The sequence below is a fragment of the Periophthalmus magnuspinnatus genome, chromosome 15, assembly GCF_009829125.3.
Source record: "Periophthalmus magnuspinnatus isolate fPerMag1 chromosome 15, fPerMag1.2.pri, whole genome shotgun sequence".
NCBI lineage: Eukaryota > Metazoa > Chordata > Actinopteri > Gobiiformes > Gobiidae > Periophthalmus > Periophthalmus magnuspinnatus.
This window is the reverse complement of record NC_047140.1, coordinates 25,569,304-25,587,421: the sequence shown is the minus strand read 5'-3', so window position 1 is coordinate 25,587,421 and position 18,118 is coordinate 25,569,304. Positions and strand designations below refer to the sequence as shown.

Below are 18,118 nucleotides of genomic sequence, written 5' to 3'. Positions count from 1 at the left end.
TTTCACAACAAAAACCTCAGCACATGGTTGAAACACTATAAGAAGCTAAAAGCCCCACAATTTCCTACAAGTAGTTTGAACCCCCAAACGAGGGCTGTGTAATATGGTGATAAAAACTGAATCATGATCTGATCCCTGTGACAATCTGCTATTTTGTTCATACAGTAATGATCTGATCATTTGTGTTTAGTTCAGAGTTGACACCTTTTGTTGTTCTTGTACTTGTTGTTTTGTTATTAATGTAATTGCTTTTGTATGTGACACTTAGTTGTTGTGCTGACAAGTTGATGTGAAGGTTCTATTCTTCAGTTACTGGTCTGTTTTACAAGGAAGGAAGGAAGGAACCACTCATCCATTCACACACACATTCATACACCAGTGTACACAGATCTAGAGGCGAGGTGGGTTAAGTGTCTTGCCCAAGGACACAACGGCAGCATTCATCAGTGGGAGCTGGAATCACACATAAACATGATGTTTATGTCGACAACAGGCTTCAAACTGCCAACCTTCGGATCAGTGGACAATGCTCTACCATTGCTGTTGTCTCTCTAAACATAATTCCTGGATGAATAAATATTATATATATGTTATTTACCTGTATAAGATACTTCTGGCTCCCATACATGACGTACTGAGGTGCTAGACTGTAGATCATGTAGCTGGTGTGCAGAACGATCAACAAGAGAATCATGCAGAGGAAAAGCAGAGCCTGGGGTCGAGTGCGTTTCGGTCGAATTTTGTAAAGCTGCAAAAAGAGAAAATAAAAGGCTAACTATTGCTTGAATTATTCAGTTGACTTATATGTGCACGCTTACTCTTATCCAGAAGAACCAGATGCCCATGTTGCGAATACCAGCCATGGAAGTGAACACGAAGTACATGGTGATAACAGTGATCAGTATGTAATCTAATGGGAAAACCTGCAATTTAAGAGACAAGGGTCAGCTTGATGTTGATATCCAAATTAATTAGTTGGCTGCCTCTTTGGGATGCTCAAAATTGCCAATCTATTATAAATGATACTCAATGTGGGCCAACTAATTTTATAAATAGTTTGCCGCATGTTTTTACAATGTCAAATGAAGTGTAACTACTTTCTGGCTAACTCTACAGTACTCCTGCTTAGGCAAAACTAGGCAACAGAAATACTGATCTATTCATATGGTACACTTAATGTCTGAAACAACAAGGTCAATGCTGTGAATGCTTTCTGTAGACATTTAATCAATGCCATAGTGTATGAAGCAATTCTTAAATACTCTGAGCTGTCCATCATGTTTTTTCCCTTCAAATTCTCTAACAGAATACAAAGTCCAGAATGATAAATTTAGCTTGCCAATGATAACAGTTTCTTAATGTCAAATCCTTTCAATCAATCAACTATCCACTCAACACATGCTACAGAATCAACAAGTACTATCCCCTCACATTTTTAAAATATTTCTTTGAGATCCTATATGTGGTATAAAGACACAATGAGTTGGCCAGCCTTTGTACTTAAGGTATTGGTATGTTGCTTACAGACAGGAGTGCACATATTTCCAGCGAGGAGATGAAAGAGTACTCACAGGCTGCAGTACCAACAGAAGTTCGTTCAGGGGGTTGGTGAGATTTGTTCCAAAGACTACGAACCCAGAGCTGATGCCTGCTGAGTGGAGCGCTTTATCCAAACTATCACACAGTGATACATACACACACATAAATATTTTATATATATATATATATATATATATATATATATATATAAATATAAATATAAAACTACTGAATGAGATGAAATAGCAAAAGTACTTACTTTGAAATGAATAAGGCAACAATAAACAGCAACGCCACCAGGATGAAGAAAATGCCAAGCACAATCTGTAGGATCAAACACAAAAAATAAACATTTACAGATCTTCTTAATATAAATCCTTGAGTGACCAGTTACGCAGTAGTGGGGTGGTTCTAAAAATTGGCACAATCGATGTACAGCAAGACACAAATGAATATCAATAGCATGTACTTTGAAGAGACAAAACCCTCGCCATCATGTCTTTCATCAAGGAGGGACCATATGGCATAGCCCACAAACCTGGCAGCAGGGCCTAAGGTGACAAAAGGAGGCAGAGGCACAGCCCAGACGGCAGGGAGGCTGCACCACGGAGGCAGAGGCCTGTGGCAGCCAAAATGGCAAAACACATCACAACAAAATAACCAAACCACAACTCCACACAGATCATTTTATATAGCTTTTATAAGAGAAGCCTTGCATCTCCCCATCAGCAGCAAATGTCCACAAGTGTAAAAAATCACAAGCATCTCCTGTCAGACTGTCAAGTGTAAAAAAGCAATGGTGGCTCTGCGCTGGAAAAACAACAATCATTTGGCTTATCACTCTAGACCAGTGCCCGAATACACAGTAAATAAATCTCCCAACTCATTACTGTTCATATCTGAGTCTGGGGACTGTCATTAGCAGCAACCCCCTTGGATAAAGTCAAACTATTACAGACAGCAGTTTATAATGTTTGGGCATTCCTGCAGTGCAGTAAAAGACTGGAAATTGAATAGCTGTGGCAGCAGAAAAGTGAATTAGGAGAATGATGTGGGACTCACGCTGTCCTTTTCAGAGATGGGTTCTGAACAGAGCCGCCTGATTTATAACTTTTGTTCATGGCAGAAGATACAGAAATACCTGATGTAATAAATTAGGTTTAAGAATGATTTAAACAATTTTTCGGGTTTAGTATGAAGAAAGAAAAGAATGTGAGTCACAATGTTTTAAAGATAGACCGCTGTGCATTTTCATACCTGATTAACCAAAGCAAAACAAAAAAAAAAAGAGCAGGAAATATGTAATTAACTCAAGCACTCACACAATCATAAAATGATGATTAAGCATGCAGGGGCTGCTCCAGCACCCTTGGGGTGACATACCATTATTTATCATTAAGCCCAATTCTAGCAATGGAATTTTAGTGGCATTAAATTGTGTAAAATATGCTCAATAATAAAATGTAAAAATGTACAATTCCAGTAAATGCGTCGTTGAGTGTTTAAAAGGGTAATTTTGAAAGTAATAGGTCATCTTATAGTCTTGTGGAAATAGCTCAGTTCAAGACACATTAGTCTCCTTCTGACAAATTGTAGACTTTAGATAATGCGACACAGTATACTGTGATATGTCTAATAGTATTTTAATGACAGCTTTAATGGTGAAGACAAATGCATTTATCCCTGGAATTATTTGATCATGCTGATCTGGAAAAAGTAAAATGAAAGACCAGTTTGAGGTCGGGTTGTTCCATCTCGAGGGACAGAGATCCTACCTGAGATATGCAGAATGCCCTGGGACACTTCTGAGTAAATTAGGTGCAGACTACCCATGGGAATTATGTAAATGCGCAGATGACTATAGAAGAACTAAAAGTGAATCTGGAGCAGAGTTAAAATTCAGTACAAAAGACAAGTTTTGAGACAGTTGTAGAGATAAAAAATGTGGTAAATGTTACATAGTTTCTTGCAAGTATAATCTAAAAATATAATATAGCTGAAATACACACTCATAATTTATACACATTTATAAAATTCACATATGACAAAGACACAATCTATCAGTTAATGGGCAGTCACCTTGAAAGGTCTGAGAGCACTGCCCACTTTAGTGCAGCAGTTCCTCTCTGCAATTTCCAGGTGTCTGCTCCTGCGTCGAAGCACCTGCAGTTTCCCCTCCAGATCGTGAAGACTTCGTCTGTCTCGGGAGGACAAGGGACGGCCATCTTTACACTGTCAAAGAAAGACAAATAAAATGAATAATACACATTAAAATGTAAATAGGTCTCATATAGAAGTCCCCCAACAGTATATCTATAGAAAGAATGACTAATGTAATACTCATTAAGAAGAATTGAAGGTTACCACTAGCAACTACAGCCTAATAACCACAATTATATGATTTTTCTTCCAGCAGTTCCACTGTGCCAGTCAATATAGGAAGCTGCTATCCCCATCTATAATTGCATGGAAACTGCACTGTGAGGCCAGGTAGAAAGATAAGGAAAATCAGCTGGAGGTTATGCACAAGTACAGTAAAATGCATGACTAGACTTGCAAATGATTATATTAAAATGTCGAAAAAGTGTGTTTGAGTTACACACACCTTGGATTTGAGGTTTTCTATCTGCTGCTCCACATCATCCATGTCCTCGGTGTTCTCCAGGCGCTCATACGCTACACTGCGCGTGCCCTTTATCAGATTCAAAGGCAGAATCGACATGCCATATGCCTGCAACAGCACAATTACAATCATATGTATTGTCATATGCCATTAGATCTCACCCACTCATTCCTTCTCAGTGCCTATACACAACCATATGACAATGCTGAACATAATTTCTGTAATGTAAAAATATAGCCACTGTTGATGTTATTCCTTAAAAAGAAATTAAATATGATCTACAATTTTGCACAGCAAATTTTAAGTTTGCTGCAACCATTTTGTGAGGATATATCTGCCTTATATCAGCCTGATGCAATTTACAGCTTAACAGTGCCCCCATGTGACAGCACTATCCTCCATCCAGGATTTGATGCATTTTATAAGAGGATTTTTTTTTTTCTTTTTTTTTCTTTTTTTTTTGGAGGGAGAGGAAAATCTGGGTAAGGCGAGGGCATTCGTCAAAGAGCCATCAATGTAGTTAAGATTGAATCAGTAGAGGACAGGGCTCTTTCTGCTCTATTTCCTGTAAGATTTCTTTTCAACGTAAAATAAATTGCATATAAGCATCCGCACATTAATTAAAATAGATTTTTTTTTTTACCTGAAATAAAATCTATTCACAAAATGATCTACAAAACTTTAACAGATAGTAATCTCAAACTTGTGTCATCTTGCTTTCACAAACTCAGAGATGCACTTAAAGGTTCAAAATATTACAGAGAAGACCTGTGTGAAAAGATACTTTCAGCAGTGTCAAAAGATAGTAACCTTTCTTCCATTTTCAAGCACAGAAATATGAAACCCTATATTTTATATTTTTTGAGACAACTTTTACTAGTTTCTGAGTGTTAGATAGCATTAGGCAAGTCACTGGGGATACCAAGTCAGGCTCGACTATTATTAGTCTCTGCTGTGGATCTTTGCTACAGGCGAATGTCGCCTTCTGCAATGAATCATGGAGCTCTTAAGGCCGGAGCATGTCCCGAATATCAAACACACTCATAAAAGGAAAACCTGTCCCAGATCCCCAGAGAAACATTTCCCTCCCCCATCACCGTGCAGGAGCATGGGAGAAATACAGGAACACAGGTGTCCCCTTGTAAAAAAGCTACTATCACTTCCTATTACCATATATGCTCAATAATGCCGTTAAAAGCCCATGGTGGTCAATAATAGTAGCTACAAATAGATTGGATAGGGGTGATGGTCCTGCCTGATAAACAGGGAAGTCATGTGACCGCAGAGTGGGCACCAGCACAACTGTGTGGACACAGGGCAGACAGGGCCCTCTGTGTTATTCAGGCAGTTGGTGATAGTGGAGCAAAGGGGAGGAGGAAGGACTGTGCAACCATGTCTTTAACACCTCCACATAAAGCCAATTTAATTACTCTCTAGAACCAACAATAAAGATTAGGTGGTTTACAATTCAACAGTATATTCAACTGTGTGTGTAAGATATAGCATAATTAATGTGTTGTAATTGAAAAAGGGCCTTTAATTAATCCAAGTATTTTTTTTTAAATACTGTGAATAAGAAGTGGCATCAATCAAAAACCCACATAAGCTTCCCTTATGCATTTTATTATGAAGTATATAGCATGGACTAAGTAAAGTCATTTTAATGATGTTATCTGATGACCATTTAACAGCTCTGTTCAGGGTGGATATGATGATCACTCAACATAAAAAGTGACTGGAACCCCAAAATAAAATGTGAAAAACAAGTTTAAGATCCAAAACCAGGCAATTTTTCTACTGAGGTTGCCTGAGAGACCCTATTTCCCAGGTCAATCTGAAGGCTGCGATAGCATCAACAGGCATTCATCTTGTGCGCTCAGCATCAGCATCTTATGGAGGAAATTTAAAAGCAGAGGGAAAAAACGGGGATGCATGCGGGACACAGCCATGAGCCAGTATGCATGCTGGGTTTTGAAATGAAGCTAATACTCAGGCCTCAGTGGACCTCATATGCAACACAAACCACTACAGAATGAGAGCATTAAAAGGGCTTTAAAGTTCAGTGTTACATTTTCAGAGGAGCACAGTATTTCCAGTAAGATCTTCTCTGAGAGTTGAATCCTATTATGGTTAAGTGCACAGTGTTATATAGCATGTACATTACAGGCAGTGGAAGTGGGCCGAGGGCTGGTTGCACACACAAACAGTGCTAATAAATTTACAGCAGTCACAGAAATCCCTGTTACTTATGGAGGCTTTTACTTACACTCCATTAAGTTAATCAGCCGAAATAGTAACACATAGAAACAAGGATAAATCACACACTCATTTTGTGAGTACATGTACACTAAACTGCAACACTAAAAACTTCCATACACGTCTCTAGTGTGTCATTTCCTTTATGTGCAGGGCTAACACTATAAGACAATACAATGACACAACCACTCCATCACTCACCATGGATCGAAACATGGAATTGCAACTTTGATTAATACAGTTTATGGTAATTGGGTCTCATTTAGAGAGAAATAAAAGCGTTCTGTATATTATTAAGTGTGGATTTTGTTCAGTTTGTTAATCCTTTTGTGCGGTCAGCGATAGCGAGTAGATAGATTGAGTTGCCTGGCTTTATTTTTTTTCCCCTGTTTATTTGGTATTTTTAAAACAGCAGTGCCACAAGCTTCAGGGAGAATTTACAGTCTAGTTACCAAGATAACAGGAGTGAAAAATGGACAGCATTAACAGACACAGTCGATTGTACCGATCGAGGAAAAAATGACAAACTACCCAATGCTGAGAGAATCAAAATATAGGCATATATTAATGGACAGAGCATAAATCCATATATATGTTGGAATATCAGGTCAGAATAGTTAAGAATGAAAAAGCTGTAACAAACCAACCATAAATAATAATAGTAATAGTTATACCAATAGCTCAGTTTAGAAACAGCATCTTTACTTGAAATTTGATATTTAACTTAACAAACTAAGCATTATGATACATCATATACAAATACAATACAAACACAATACTTGAACCACATCCTAGAAGTTGTGAATTTATGGCTGTTAAAAGACCATTTTGTACACTTCTAATTGGTATGAACAATACACTGAAGATAATATAAATAAGAATGATTAATTTAATTTAGATTTAGATTTAGATTTTAAATTAGATTTAAACACATTTTAATAATTAACAGTGATTAATAATTTGGATAGGCTGAATGTTTGATTTGACCTCCAGTACCCAAACTAACATGAAAAACTGGGCAAGGTATATTAGGACAGGACCCCAGTGAATAATTTACAAATCAGTCTTCTTAATGACCGTGCAACGTGGCAACACTCGAGACACAAGTTCACATTAAGTCAGCACAGGTTCCAACTCACCGTGTAAGTGATGACGGCCAACATGCCGATCAAGGTCAAGGAACTGATGGAGAATGACAGCGCAGGTAGACCATCTGCAGGTGAGAGGCAAGGGATGCATTAGTGACATTAGAGACATGAGAGACACAGGACAAAAACGTGTTTACTGCCCCTCGTGCAGGCTGAGTTTGGCACAAAATCCACCATCTGTTTGTTTGTATCTAAGAGAAATGCCAAGACATCCGTACCACCCAACTTACCAACTTTGATAGTTTAACTTTTCTTTATCTGAAGAAGGCAGGGCTAATTGTTAAAGAGGGGGTACTTCTATGGGTATTAACTGCTAACACATAACATATTTAGATCACCATGTTACCTTGTTTTGAAAAACCTATATTCGCCAAAAAACAGCGTATTAACAGGTGTCATTCATTTTTGACACTCCCCTCCATTTTCTCCCCTCCTTCTGCTCCCTGCGTTAAGTCACTCCCCCTTCAGAGCACGATCACAACACAATCAGCGTGCATCTCGCTAATGAAACTACTGCACATCACTTCACAACAAGTTTGACAAACTGTTGTGTGCAATTTGTATCATGTTTTTGTATATTTATGAAGAATTGTCATGTGGTAGCATGGGTGATGTAGGTTTGTGGCCAGAGCATTGCACAGAATCTTACAGCTAACCACAAGGAGGGTTTGAAAAATGACAGAAAGTTCCATTAGGGGCCTGAATGATTATGCTAAGTATGACTCAAGCACAGTGCACACTTAGTGTAGCTCATTAGACCTAGCCAATAAACAAAAACAATAAACAATAGGTGTGTTAATTTCAGTGTAGCTAGCTCCTAACTGGTAATCTGACCAGGACTGAAGAAGCAGCTTGGATGAGCAGTGAAACGCCTTCACTCTTATAACTTTTTGTCCAGTTGACAAATTTGACTATAGAAAGTAAAAACATAAATAAATAAAAATGTTTTGCTTAATACCAAAACATTAAGCAAAACATTTTAACTACTAAAACTATTACTGCCAGCAATCACTCTATTTCATGAGGATGGTATCGAAAATGTATAATATAAAAGAAAAAAAATGCTTTTTTAGGTAAATGTCTTGACATTTTATGTTCAATTATGACTTGATATTCTTTGCAAGAGGTAATATTCTGGTAGCAAGTTCTCAGGGTGCAGCAGCTAAATTAGATAGGAAACATTGGTAACCCACATAAATTTCAATATTTTACAAAATGGTTTCCAGTAGAGCTAGGCAAATGCTTGAATTCTAATGAGTAAGGATCCAGTTTTGTCAAATTGTCAATTACCAGCTTGGGGTTATGTAATTGGCAGGTCTGAAGCCGATCCTGTCAGTAAAAGCATGTGGTGTTTGGAGTATTTTTGTGTTAAATGGCACAAAGTAAAAGTCTGTCTTTTTCATTAAATCAACATTAAAAGCCATTATTTGACTTTTTAAAGCAGAAAAAAAATAAAAAATTAACTGATCAATATCAAGACCAAAAAAAAGATAAATTTTCTTTGCTGTGTTGTGCAGCCCTGAAATTCCAGGTTTCTGAATGATGCCTGAACTATACAGCATATTAGACAGGATGTTTTCTCATCCAGTTAAAACTTCAGGAGGCCATCTTGTGTCATTGTCCTCTGGAATCATTTCAATTCCCCCAAATCAGGCAGCTGTGATTCCCGCTGCCTGTATATGTACAAAGCTGATGCATGTCGTCTCTGATTGGGGTGGAAAGTGGACCACCCATAAGCCGAGGGCACCCGTGGGTGTCACGGCAGCTGTCAGAGTTGCAGTCAGAGGACACGGATTGATGAAGAGACTGATCAGCGTCGTCCCGTCACGGTCCCACCTGTCACAGAGCTCCATGCTAAAGTTGCCCCTTAGAAATATTCTGCTTGTCCTTCTCCCTGCAGCCTCCTCACCGCGCTCAGCCCACCCATCTGGATCGTGCCTTTCTCCTTTATCCTTGACAGCACCGCTTGATTGAGAATATTAAGTTGTTATTTCAAGCATGTATAATTTTGGCTTCATCAGCTCATGAAAGATGGAGAAAGATACAAATTATGCAAAATTATAAAAATGTGTGAGACTGAATGAATTGTACCTCTACGTAAGTGCTATCATGTGATTACTATATACTATATTACTTAATACTTATATCTTGTTTTATTTTGAATAAGAATATAATGCATAAAAGTACAATTTTGCCTACATAACCGATGTATTCAGAGTAAGCACTTTTGTCTTAACACAAAGCTGGGTAAAAGAGAACATATTCATATGCTGTACAATACATTGATCTTAATACACCCTAAACAATGTTGACACTTCCTGACACTCTTCTTAGTTTGGGGGCAGATTTTCCGGGGCTTAAACATGGAATATTGTCATCTATTATCAGCAGTGCGACCGCATTGTAGCTAAGGCATAAGCACGCTGTTATCTTGGCTTCATATAACCCTTCAGGCTTGTGTGCATATACACAAGGCTTTTACCGAGATGTGTTTTTTAAAGAGATGTGTTAGTCATAGCAGCCGCTTTCTGTGGAACGACAACAGCACCAAAGGGTTAGCACAGGACAGAGTAAAATATACTCTCTGAATATTTAATCATCGGAGTCTGCTTCTCTGTTTGGATTTGTTCAATGCAACATCAAAACAGGGTACAGTAAAAACAGTATATAGTATGAACCATGTTTTGTGTATTTAACAAATCAGAAGTGGGGTCTCTTTTCAACTACAGTTACACTTCATTTAATTGCCATATTTCAACCATAACTATAATAGCTGCATTAGTGGCTACTGATGTAAAAAGCATTCAGGCATTGCTATAACGCACTAGCAAATGAAAAGCTCAAGCCATTAAAGATGTAGTGGCTTTAATGAACAATGGTAAAAGAGCAGTCAGCAGGGTTATATGCCAAAAGTGCCTTTCCCTTTACGCAATTAACCTCCCATCTGGAGTGAGAGGGGAGAAGGCATGAGGCGCACGTTTCCTCAGCAGTGTGCCTCTCCCTGGGCGCCCAGTGAAGGAGTTGAGGGAGAACGTGTAGAGGTCTGTGCTGGTGAGGAGAGCCAGATGGTTCAACTTCCTCCTTCATCCTCAGATGGCAAAAGGCCAGAGGATTGTTAGGGGCCCACATTTGGTCATGATCCTTCATTAGCATTAGCATAAACAGGCCAGTGTGACATTCAACAAGTAATATGGATTTCTAATGGCATCTACAGAGCCATATTAGGGAATAAAACAAGGTAGAGAGTAAACATATCACATTATAAATCGATAATAAAACAACTTACGGCTGCTTCCAAGTTCCTCAAACAGGTACTGCACTTTCTCCCATTGGGTAGTATTCTGATATGGAGGATCAAGTGGAACAACGGTCCTGAAAATACCAAATTATTTAAATGATGTTAATTTTGGAAAAAAGAGAACATTTTTTGACCATATCTGTCACCAGAGAGGACAGTTATGTTAAATGGCATTGTATTCAGTGTTATGGCCTTAATACCTTGCATTTAAATATTTATACTACTACTTTACTATTACTATTACTATTATACTATTATACACATAAAACACATATTCATGCCTTCATACCAGGAAATAAAGTTGTACTAAATACTATATTCAAGTGTCCTTTTTGAACAAGCCTCACAGAGGCACGGATATCCAAGTTCAGGGTCCAATAAAGTAGTTCACTCACTTGCCAAGTTTAAAGGGCGCAAACAAAGGCTTGTAACATCAAACCAGAACCCAAAGAGTGAAAATTCACCAAACAAAACTATTATGTCTCACAGTATTAGAAAACCGGTCCACAATAAAAGCCATCTTGTTGTTGGAAATCAAAGAGCAAAGCAACAATTCCCAGAACAAAGCGGCAACAGTTCCACTTCATGAGGTAAAATGGAGGGAAATTGCTTCTGTCTATAAAAAGTCCAAACGGTACATAGGAGAGTATAGATGTGTGTCCTTTTAAACCCCCTTTCAACAGGGGCTCTGTTGAGTGGTTATAGGTTAAGCACAAGGCATGTAGCTATCAAGCCAGCCAAGAGAATCCATTATGTCAAGACAAAAAAATACAGGAAAAAGCCACCTCTTAACAATATGAAACTATATCCAAACCAGTGCTTGACAAATACCTAACAAGCATTACAGCAGATTGAAACAGCAATTTGACTTGTCGTCTAAACCAAAGACAACAGGTACTAAAGCGGTAAGTGGTTGTGTTATAACTAGAAGGTTAAGCCCTAATATTAATAAAAGTAGGGCCATATTTCCAGACACTCCATGTCATTTTAAAACATAATACAATATTGCTAAAATACCCGAGTTGCAACCATAGACTGTATGAAGAAGTGGACTAAGGGAGTGTGACATCACCCACATTATTTGGCTCCACCCAAAGTCGAGTCAGTGGAGCCGGAAGTGCACCCATGCTCACTTCCTATTTGGAACATAGCCGCTTGCATGTCCATTTATATATACAGTCTATGGCTACAACGAATAAATACCAGAATGGACACTTGTGTAGTCAGTATCTACAAGTCATAGAAAGATTTGACCCTCCACATTTCAAATTAAATTGTACAACAAAAAATAACAGTAATAACAAATAACAGTTAACCTACCTGTGCAGAGAAAAGATGGAGCGAGCTAATTATTGTAAGACGCCTAGTGTGTTTAAGCAAGGCACTTGACTCAATGTAGGAGTGGTGTGTGAATAAGTGAAAAGCCATAGTCTCATCTGTATTAGATTTAACAGGGAATTTATCTCAATAAATTGCAGTATATCTAAACCAGAACTATTACAGCAAAACTGCACAAAGACTCCACTGAACTAGTGGATCCTGCTCCACAATTTGAGAACCACTGGCTCTGACCATAATTAAAAGGGATTGAGTATTTTTAATAGCTAATAGTCTGACAAGTCTTGCTGTAGCCACCTCTATGGGTCCTTCTCTCATTACCAGATGGCAATTTCCACCTAAAGTGTCACAGGAGAAGTCAGCCATGCTTCCAACTTACCCAATTAAAAGCAGTGCTATGCAGACAATGACAAATCCAATTGTGTACTTCAGTGCGTTTTTTACTTGCTGGAACACACAAAAGAAGGAAATTAAAAAGGGTCAATCACAAAAATGAAGACAAATATTTTATTCATTGTGGTGAGGAAAGTAATGGGAAAAGAGGTGGTAGGGTTGTAGTCCATTTAGCTAACAGTAGAGAGTGAGAGCTTTATAGAGGCGCTGTAGATCCAGGTTGACCTAGCGGAGATAACGTGTCAGTCTCGCTGCTATTCAAGGTGCTTTTAAAGTAACAATACAAAAGAAGGCTGTGCTGCTGGTGAGAAAGTGCCTCTGTCAGCTCAAAATTGACATATGGGGGAGAGAGACCACTACCAGAAAGACTACTTGCATTTTCTACATCACTTGTCATCTATCAAAAGATTTTAAAGGTGTCACTAAATTGTTCTGTTGTTATATTTTTGTGTGATTTTTCTTTAGTTTGAAATGATTCCTTACAGAACATTTGTTGGTGTTGTCATCGTCTCTTTCCTCATAGTAGAAGTAGACGAAGGGGATCCATAGAAAGACACAGAACAGTGTGATGGAGTAGAGGGCTGTGGGAGAAGAAAGCATACATTATGCAAAATACTTTTTTTTTTTTTTCAAAAACATGAATCCATTTCTCCATGCTACTCAATAAGCAAAGAAAACTGACATCTTACAACAGGATGTATTATATAGACAAATTTCATGCCTTCACGGTGAATCACTGTATGATACATGTATGAATTACACTCTGAAGGTCCATTGTAAGTTAACGACATTAAACAATTAAGGATATTATTGTAAGGTATGTTCAATATGCAACTTTACTTCTAAATGATTCAAAGCTGGCAATGGATTGATATAACTATGTGTGTACAATGACAACTATGACCCATCTAGTCTGTTTCGAAAAAAAACTGACAATCCATTTATTAAGGTTTGAAAATGTCATGTGACACATCTAGAGAAAAAAATCAATAAGATACTTCTGTATAAATCATAAATTCTCCTTCTACCCAACAATTTTGTGCGCTAGAGTTTGGGTACTTGTTGCACTTAGGCTGCCACCGAGTGAGGGTAAAAGACTCTTAAACAGAGAGATGCTATTTCAAGACGGGTGCTCCTTTCTTTTAGAAGTAAATGGGATTGTGGCGAGGTTATTCCAGACGGTCCTGAAATAACTGAATAGCACAGCAGCTCTTGGTCAAAATAATCCTGTTAGTGAAAGGCACCAAAGAATTACTGGACACGAATTGTGCCCTTTGTGACAGGTCATACTTGATAAATATGTGATACGCTGAAAATCACGTCATATGCTGACATTTATTATTCAATAACAGCACAAGAAACACATTATTACTTCTATTATTACACACATACTTATTACATAGATATGAAACACCCAATCACACATTTTGCTGAAACTAAACATGAGTTGCTGGGGGAAAAAAGTTACCGAGATACAAATAAATTCTTGGAAACAATGCGGCCTAAAACTAGAATCAAAACTATTAGATACTCTGACCAGGTACTATTTTTCCGTAATATGTCTACATTTTGAAATCAAAGAAACAATGCTTGTAATTCTTTGTTGAAAATGACAAGTATTGCATTTACATACAATTATGGTAAGGGATGACTGTGTAACTTTTGTTTATTAAAAATTATAGTTTTTTTAAATGTGAAATTGAAATGGGTAAACAACATTTTCCTTACTAACAAAAATCAAGTTTCAAATCAAGGACAGTGAGGCAAGTCTAGGATACAAGTTGAATCTGGTCTATATCAGTCAAGTGGGATGTCCATAAACAAGTACAACACAGTCTTTTGTAAATGGGCTATATTTCAGGAAATGTTCTCGCTGCTGCAGACAAATGAACATCCCAGTGATTGTGGCTCGCCGTTTCCCCAGCTGTGACTCTGACAGGACATTACTTTCAATAAACACATGCTCATCGCTGCACTGAGGTATCCATTTACACTCGTTTACAGGCGCACCAAGCAGGTTTAGGGTGATGCTCAGGACAAAAACTGCATATGTGTATATCGAGTATATACACTAAAGCACAAGGCTAAGATTAATGATAAGTCCACGAATTGTAACATACAGTAAGAATGGGTCGTATCACATTAACAGGTATCATCTATTACACTCTGAGCAGTCTAAGAAACACAGTGCACATTTATCCAACTGACAAAGAGCAGAGGACTGAATAACACGGTGTCCTTAACCCAAGCACGAGATTTGCATTTCATATCTGAATATTTTACTCAAGAATGTAGGGTATTTGTGTGTATTCAAATATGAGCATGGACAAATAATAATTCTACAAGATTTCTATGAAAATATTCAAGTTACGCATTTGTTTTTCAATTCTAAAAGCATTAAAGCATATTGATCAGCACTTATTCCATGCGTTTTTATTCCTGATCCAAGTGTTTTAACCTTACCTCAGTCCCTCACAGTGACTCTAGCCCCTGAATGCTTGTCCCTTACAGAAAAAGTATTACATTTTATGTGAAAATGAAATACCAGGGGAGGCTGCACAGAAACACAGCCAGTGACAAAGGGCTCGGGAGACTGATGAAAATATCTGTCCGGACAGACACTTGCTGAAAGGTATGACACGAATGGCTTGCACTCTAATTTCCTGTAAACATCAAGGGAGGCATCATTTTTGGGGGCCACCGCAGCAGTGATAAGATGCTGAATATTGGGTCTAGATTTGACAGGGAGCATAGAGGACCGGACGCCTGTGTCGCTGAGATTTGACTCGATGTGTGAACAGCTGCTGCTTCCTAAAAGCAGTATAAAAGAAGCACAAATACAGAGGATTCATTGGTCTACAGCCTCATGTTTCCTTCAGGAGAATGTACAGAGCTGGAGCCTGTCCCAGCTCCTGTGGGCCCGAGGTGAGGTAAACCCTGGACAGAGGCCAGTTAGTCACAAAGGCTGACACAAACATATACAGACAGACAACCATTCACTACATTCTGTCAGGGCAAATGCACACAACATTTGCAGGATTTTGGGTTGAAGACAGAAATAATATTTAAAAAGACATGATTTATGCTTGTCAAGAGAATTACTATATTAAGTTATCGTTCAATAAATGATAGACTGAACCATATACATCTCCCTCATGTTAGTGTCATATGAACCATCTCGCACTCTGAGGACTTCAAGGGCCTGCTGCTATCCAGAGTCAGGAATAAATGTAAATTTTATGATGATTATTTGTAATTATTTATCTTTTGATTTGTATTGTGGTTTTAATGTCTTGCTTATTCTACAGGGTACTTTGAATTGCTTTGTGTATGAATTGTGCTATACAAATAAACTTGCCTTGCCTATTTTTGGGGTTCAATATTTATCACATGTACATTTTCTTTGCACTTGCAGTTTTTTTGAAAGATTTTAGGGTTCTATGATGCATTAAATATTTAATTCTGCTATTTATTTATCATCATATATCTCACTTATTATCGTGACTTTATGTACCTTGATAAGTTCGTGATCCATAAAAATCTAGCTGTTACATCACTCAAAACTGTGATGTGTCTTGTACACGGAGAGGCAAGGGTTAACTGGATAACTGCAGTTTCAGGCCATGCAACTGCAAAACAAACCCAAACCTCATCCCTTCTCTACTGTTGTACTGGCTCCGCTGCATGGGGGCTCTGGCTCTGTTTGCCATTTGACAAAACAGAAGTGAGTCCAAACAGTTCCTCAGCAATCTCATCTGTCTATAACATATTGTTTCAGGAGTTGTCTTCAGGAGTTGTTCTGTTCTCCATTTTTAAGGCATAGATTTTCCCTATGAACCTGACACAACCCATTGTCCTTCTGAACTGTAACAACTAAAGATCAAGCCAGAATTTAAACCTCCACTTTTCGGATTATCATGGGGAGACCAATCAAACTAATTGGATCACTTTTATTTAGCAAAGATGTTGTGGCCCTAAGTCCCAAAATCCCAAACCCAATGGCAAAGTGCAGTGCACTGTGATAATTTATGTCCTTGGGTGATATTGATTACTGAGACTATAACAGATAAATACCCAAGTATAAAAAGCAGTATTTTAGAATACAATTAAGACAATTAAGAATACAAGACAACATATTGGGCACTAATATCATTGCCATTTGAGATATTCTGTAGCAAAATTGTCTGCTATATAAGATGTTAATGTTTGCTATTTTTCCACAATGGATTCAATGAATTCACATTACAGTGTTCATTAACAATTAACATAGTAATACAAGGTACTTTATATTATTATTTTGTAGCTAACGGTTTTGGAAGATGGCACTAGCAGGCATTTGAAATAGTAAAGGAAGCACAGGGTCGAAACGTAGTGCAGATTTAAAAAATAAGGGAAGAAGGAAAGCGTGAAACTATTTTAGTGTGAAACCTAGCTCAAGTTCAAACTAGTGTCACTTTCATTTCTGTGTTTTTCTTTCCAAACACAAACCTAACAACACGATCATTTTACCAACAATTTGCTCATTTCATTGGATGGCTAAGATGAGAATTACACACTGAAGTAAATTATAAGAGAACGCAATGGTATTTTGTATTTGTGGCGATAATATCTCATAGCATTTCAAATATATACATATGTATATATATTTTTTCTTAAGTTTTAATGCTAAGACACAAGTTGTGGTCATTTTATTTTTGTGCATGCTGGACCATTTTCTTACTTAGATCCTGGTATCACTGAAACCTGCCTTCCAAAATAAAATTGTAATTTGTCAGTGTTTCGAAACCCCCTAAAAGCGGCATCCAAAACCTCTTTCCAGCAATTCCTGTGCACCCAGGAGGAGTTTAGGACAAAAAGAGAAGTTCTAGGGGTATATTTATTTACAAAATGGCTATGTCCATGATGGCATCTTTTCTAAAAATGGCATTAAAAGGGAAAGAGAAGGCCAATGATTTATTCAAAGGGCCCAAGAGCATTTTGCCCTGTTGCTTATGGGTCTTGTACTGCTGCTTTGAAGTTGTGAGCAGTCGGGGAAAATAAAATGGACAGAAGCTTGAGATTGAAAAGGCCAGGCTTTTAGACTTCGGAGTTCATCAAAGATCACAAAAAGCTATTTGAACTCGAAAAGGAAATGGTGTTAAACGAGACCAGAGACATCCATCCACTTATCAATTTGAAAAGCTGTTATTACACCGTTATAACTGTGTCAGCAAAGTTGTGTAATTTAGAGATATACAACTAAAAATGTATAAATCATAATAACATGTCAAAACACGTCATGTACAGTATTCTTTCTAAATATTTGCATAGTTGACTAAATTTGGAGCCAAGAAAGACGGGCAACATGTTAAATATAAAGACACAAATAAGAACATAACACATTTGGCTTCTGCTTTCATGACTTATTATTACACTATTTTCATAAAACTGTGTTAATATTGTCCAGGTCACTGTAATGAAGTTGGTTTAACCTTTACGGTGCCTGCTGGGTTCAGAAAGCTCATTGAGAGCATAGAATAGTGT

The 18,118-nt window shown here is 37.7% G+C and overlaps 1 protein-coding gene across 1 annotated transcript in view; it reads right to left on the bottom strand.

Moving 5' to 3' along the window:
- Positions 1 to 18,118, bottom strand: part of lmbrd1 (LMBR1 domain containing 1) — a 36,447-nt gene that overhangs the window by 14,126 nt on the left and 4,203 nt on the right. The window contains exons 4-13 of the mRNA XM_033979622.2: positions 13,079 to 13,176; positions 12,582 to 12,649; positions 10,853 to 10,938; positions 7,558 to 7,631; positions 4,145 to 4,270; positions 3,619 to 3,771; positions 1,799 to 1,863; positions 1,572 to 1,674; positions 819 to 923; positions 599 to 748 (exon numbers count right to left, since the gene is read on the bottom strand). Coding sequence (XP_033835513.1) covers positions 599 to 748; positions 819 to 923; positions 1,572 to 1,674; positions 1,799 to 1,863; positions 3,619 to 3,771; positions 4,145 to 4,270; positions 7,558 to 7,631; positions 10,853 to 10,938; positions 12,582 to 12,649; positions 13,079 to 13,176 — 1,028 coding nt within the window. The remainder of the gene's footprint in view (positions 1 to 598; positions 749 to 818; positions 924 to 1,571; positions 1,675 to 1,798; positions 1,864 to 3,618; positions 3,772 to 4,144; positions 4,271 to 7,557; positions 7,632 to 10,852; positions 10,939 to 12,581; positions 12,650 to 13,078; positions 13,177 to 18,118) is intronic.